General features: G+C 42.9%; 1 protein-coding gene across 1 annotated transcript; it reads right to left on the bottom strand.

Annotated features, from left to right (window-relative positions):
• Nucleotides 1–206: 206 nt before the first annotated feature.
• LOC101650220 (peptidyl-prolyl cis-trans isomerase A-like) lies at nt 207–716 on the bottom strand. The gene has a single exon (XM_045288661.1). It carries the CDS (start codon nt 714–716, stop codon nt 207–209), a length of 510 nt encoding a protein of 169 aa, XP_045144596.1.
• Nucleotides 717–5657: the final 4941 nt, after the last annotated feature.

Genomic DNA, 5657 nt, shown 5'->3' with positions numbered 1-5657 from the left:
ATCTTTTATTTCATAATCATAAACTTAACTCTGCTTTCCAGCTGGACTCAGGGGGCATAAGGAAAGTAGGAAACCCGAAGAACTGGAGTGAAAGCACACGATTAAACGACACTGCAAGCACATTGGGAATAGAAGGGTGATTTCCCAAGCTACACAAAGAATGCTCTGGTGCTTAAGATAAAGCATGAAAATTCAGATCAAATGTATTAGAGCTGTCCACAGTCAGCAAGGGTGATCTTCTTACTGGTCTTGCCATTGCTGGAACCCAAACGCTCCATGGCTTCCACAATGTCCATGCCTTCTTTCACCTGACCGAAGACCACGTGCTGGCCATCCAGCCATTCAGTCTCAGTGGGGCAGATAAACAACTGGGAAGCGTTCGTATTGGGCCCAGCATTTGCCATCGACAGGATGCCAGGACCTGTGTGCTTCAGGATGAAGTTCTCATCTTCAGATTTCTCTCCAGAGATGGACTTGCCCCCAGTGCCATTGTGGCGTGTGAGGTCACCCCTCTGGCACATAAACCCTGGGATAATTCTGTGACAGCAGGAACCTTTATAACCCAAACCTTTCTCCCCAGTGCTCAGAGCGCGGGAGTTTCCTGCTGTCTTTGGAACTTTGTCTGCAAACAGCTCGATGGCAGTGAGAGTGAGCAAGTATAAAATAGACCCCAGATGACACCTACTTAGTATGAGAAAAAATATAAGATTCTTCATTAATAATTTTTATCTTGATTACATGGTAAAATGATTATATGTAGATACATTTAAAACTTTTTCTTTTTTCTTTTTTTGAAACATTTTATTAGGGGCTCATACAACTGTTATCGCAATCCATACACACATCAATTGTGTAAAGCGCATTTGTACATCATTCTCAAAACATTTTCTCTCCACTTAAACCCCCGACATTAGGTCCTCATTTTTCCCCTCCCTCCCCGCTCCCCCCTCCCTCATGAGCCCTTGATAGTTTATAAATTGGTATTTTATCATATCTTGCCCTGTCCGACGTCTCCCTTCACCCACTTTTCGGTTGTCTGCCCCCAGGGAGGAGGTCACATATAGTTCTTAAAACTTTTTCTTATGAATTGGTAAAACTTTACAAAGCAAGTCAGTTTTCCACTCAATAATTCATACACATTTTGTGTCAGGTCACTGTCTCCAGTCCCCTAAGCTGAACTCCTTATTGTGCAGTGCCTTCCCCTTCCCCCAGGTTCATATGTGTCTACCCTCCAGTTAGTAACTACTTCCATGGTAATCATCAAATAATGTTTCACTTTTTTTTCAAATAACGTATCACTTAGTGTGATAATTTTTACTACACTTGATCCTAGCCAAAAGGCCAAGAAGCAATAGATTGGCAATTTTTAAATTGACTTTTAATAATAGTTGCCTCATATAATATTTGCCCTTTTGTGATAGATTTATTTTATTTAGCTGAAGATCCTCTAGGTTCATCCATGGTATGAGGCATTTTGCAAATTCACCGTTAATTTTTAATATTGTATAGTGTTCATTATGTCTATGTCCCATAGTTTGTTTATCCATTCTTCCATTGATAATTATTTTAGTTGCTTCCATCTTTTTGCTACTGTGAATTAGTGTTATGATGAACATGGGTGTGCATGTATGTATTTGTGTCCTGGCTCTTATTTCTTTAGGATATATACCATGTAGTAGGATTGCTGAAGCACATGGTGTGGTAGTTACACAACTTCATGTCAAGTTTATAAATAAGAATAAAAGGTGGAGTCTAATCTGTCAATCAAGTCACAATCTGATGATCCCTCCTTACACGCGTGGCCTTCTCATGAGGATTCTGGGACTTCATCTCTTCCTACCTGGAGGTGGGACACATTCTCTGCTTGAGAGATTCTGTTGACCAGCCACATGAAGCTATGCTGATGGCAGCCAGATCCTTGGGGCTGGAGGAGCCACAGGGTGAGCTGAGCCAGCCAACTCTTGACATGCTTCCACAAGACTTCCTGCTTTCGGCATCATTGCATGTGCTGTGTGATTCTGTAGAAGAATTTATGGACTAGTATTGGGCATTTGGGCTAATATAGAACTTATGGACTTGATCTGGACTGGGCCAGGATGTTTTCTAAATATACAATTACTCTTGGATATAAAACTGTCTCTTACACACATATATGCGAGTCTGGATTTGTTTCTGTGGTCAACCTAGACTAACATGGTATTTTGATTTCCAACTCTTTAAGGAGGCACCATCTCTTCTGCACAGTTGTTGCATCACTTTCCAGTCCCACCTATGTTTTATGAAGGTTCCAATCTCTTTACACCTTTGCCATCCCATTTTTTTCTTAGCTTTTTTTTTTTAACTTTGCTATTAGTGCTGGCCTGAGATGAGATTTCATTGTTTTTGATTTGTATTTCTGGAATGACGAATGCCCCAAAGCATTGCTTCATATATTTGTTGGCCACCTGAGTATTTTCTTTGGTGAAATGTCTGTTCACGTCCTCTGTCCATTTAAAATTGGGATGATTTGCCCTTTTGTTGTTGAGGTGTAGAAATTTTCTCTAAATTTTAGGGATTAGTCCCTTGTCCAATATATCATTGCCATTTTTTTCTCTCTCTAAGTCTGCGAGTTCTCCCTTTATTCTTTTGGTGCAATTTTTTTTTTGCTGTACTTAAAGTATCTAATTTTTAGGAGGTCTCAACCATCTAATTTTGTCTTCTGAAATTTGTGTGCTTTCAGTTATGTTTGATAAAGGATTTATGCATGTGTTAATGCCCTGCATTAGTGGTTCTCAACCTTCCTAATGCTGCGACCCTTTCATACAGCTCCTCATGTTGTGGTGACCCCCAACCATAAAATTATTTTCGTTGCTACTTCATAACTGGAATTTTGACAGTTATGATTCAGGTGACCCCTGTGAAAGGGCTGTTCGACCCCAAAGGGGTTGTGACCCACAGGTTGAGCATCGCTGACTCACAGTCTCTCAAACCCACAGGGGTTGCTATGAGTCAGCACTGAATGGATGGCAATGACAGCACACGCTATCTGGAGGAGACCTGGAGTGCATTGGTTATGCATTGGGCTACTAACCAGAAGATGAGCAGTTCGAAACCTCCAGGTGCTTCAAGTTAGAAAAAAGAGACTTTCTTTTTTTTTTTTTTTGAGACTTTCTATTTCCAGTCTCAGAAACCCACAGCAGCGATTCTAGTCTGTCCTCTAAAGTGGCTGCGAGTCAGAATGGACTCAGGGGAAATGAGTTTGGAATTTCTCGAGCATTGGCTGGGGAGGAGAGGAGGTGAGTGGAGAGTGGTGGACCATATGTTGCCCACAGGATTCTGGGCATTCAGTTCCATTCTTCCCAAGGATCCTGGAAACCCAGCTTAAAGTGAGGAGGTGGCTTTTTTCCAAGAGCAGTTAGCTCCATGCTGTGGGAATACTAAACATGTAAATCAACATCTGCCACAAAGTCACCCTGAAAGATTAGTGGGGTCCTTGTCAGGCACTGAAAAGACAGTAGGCGTTGGCTTGGCACCAAACCAGTGGGAATCGTGAGAAAAGCAAGGCCCAGGAGAGGGCCACGAGATCAGGCTTGCAACATGGGCACTGGCTTTGGGGACATAGCCTAAGCCGTTCTCCTCCTGGAGGCATCTTGGCTATGCCAGGGGGCATCTGGAGTGGGTCTGCCAATCTGGAGTATATGCTGTTCTGCAATGTGATTCAGCAATGTGTTGTAGGTACCCTGGTGGCATAGGGGGTTGTGCTTTGGACTTGTAACCTCAAGGTCAGCAGTTCTATAACACTAGACAGGAGAAATAGGAGGCTTTTGGTTCTAGTAAAGATTTACATTCTGATGGCAACATATGCACAAATGTGCTTGATACAATTGATGTATAGGCTGTTATAAGAACTGTAAGAGCCCCAATAAAATGATTTATTCAAGTAATTAAAAAAAAAGATTTACATTCTTGGTATTGCACAGGGGCATTTTCTACTTTGCCCCATAGGGTAGCTATGAGCCGCACTCAACTTGATGGCAGCAAGTTTAGTTGTTTTTTTTAAAGCACCCAGCAGCATTTGGGATCAATCACTTCTGAACAAAACAGGTTTTAGCTCGGTTTCTCAGTTTAGAATTGCATTCTCATCCACGTCTGACCGCAGACCTTTAAACTTGGCAATTATATCTTCAGACTCTTGGCTCTCCCTCAAGGATTTTGCCTTCGGCCTGGTTCTACCTGATCTCTTTTACTTGAACTTCCTCAGGTATTCAGAAAGAGTCAATCATAGCAGGTCTAACTGTTTCCTTTGAAAGATCTGCGGATAAAGTTGACCCTTGGCTAACATCTGCGAACTTGGATTTTTGTGAGGTTTCTCACCACCCCAACTGATAAAAATGGCTCACCATGCTTAAATTGTGTGCAAACAGCGTGGTCCGTGCAGCACACCTGAGTTCCTTTAGGCAGTCTGGCACAGGATATATACCTAACCAGTCCTCGAGCAAGGCCTTCAGTGGATAGGAAACTCATGAGCTTCCCCGAGACACAATGTTTCACACATGTTGTCACAACCGATTGCTGGGGGAATTGAATGTGACTCTACTGCAAGATTGCACCTAGATTCCCCCAGAGTTGACCTGCTGTGGCTTTGCCCTTGGCTGCTTGTGCTTTACGTCCTTTGGCTGTGTGCAAAGTTGGGAGCACAACTTGAGGCTGAGTCCTGTGAGTCCTCCGAGAATCACTAGATACAGAGTTAGTCTTGGTCATATACAAACTCAAAAACTCCCGGCCGTGGGGGCGATGCCAACTTATAACACCCTGATAGGGCAGGGCAGAGCTGCCCCTATGGCTTCCGAGACTGTAATTCTCACTGGAGTAGAAAGCCCCGTCTTTCTCCCGTGGAGCGTGCAGCTGGTGGTTTCGAACTGCTGACCTTGCATTTAACTGCCCAACACATAACCATAATACTACAAGAGCTCCTGGGTAACATGCAAGGGGACTTCAAATTTAATGCAAAAAGTATGATAGTTAAAACAAAAGTTCATGGAGAAAAGAAGTTGAAAGGGGAGGAAAATTTTCCACAACTTGTTTAAAGCCCCCTCTTAGAAGTGCTATGCAGCCTTTCTCCTTGACTGTGAATAATTTCTAGGTGCTTTTTTTCCCTTTTCTTTTCTGAAGAGTTAGGCATTGGAGACCCAGGATATATTTGACATTACAGAGTCAAACAGTAAAGCGGAGACTAATAGAATGTGGTAAATGGGCATATGATGTAGATTTCTCAAAAGGCAGAGCTGGGTAGGGTGCACTTGAGAGAGGTCAGTGCAAGAAGGCCAAGGCACACTGGAGGATGCACCCAGGCAGAAAGACAGAGATCAGAGGCGGGACCTGCCCTAAGCCGAAGTCATGGCCAGAGTCCAGTAAAGGGAAATGATCAGGATTGGCTCTTTTTTCAGTCACATTGGCGAAGTAGGTTAACACCAGAATATTTGTCGGGGGGAAAAAATCCTGGTTTCAGGGCAAGGACAAACTTTTTCCCTGTAAAAAGGAGAATACAATTCTTGGCAAAACTGCAGGCAGGAATTATTGCAGAGACAAAAAATTTACATACGGTATGAAATATAAAAGGCTGGAGGGAGTACATGGAGAAGTGTTCTCATTCCTCCCTCAAAGTGTGTTGTTTGTCT

This window comes from Echinops telfairi, unplaced genomic scaffold (assembly GCF_000313985.2).
Source record: "Echinops telfairi isolate 266 unplaced genomic scaffold, ASM31398v2 ScPeMD7_23;HRSCAF=83, whole genome shotgun sequence".
Classification (NCBI taxonomy): domain Eukaryota; kingdom Metazoa; phylum Chordata; class Mammalia; order Afrosoricida; family Tenrecidae; genus Echinops; species Echinops telfairi.
Note: the sequence above shows the minus strand (reverse complement) of the source record. Positions and strands in the feature narration are given on the sequence as shown.

Bases quoted from the DNA above. Each gene is read 5' to 3' on its own strand.
- LOC101650220 (XM_045288661.1), bottom strand. From the start codon at position 716: ATGAAGAATCTTATATTTTTTCTCATACTAAGTAGGTGTCATCTGGGG.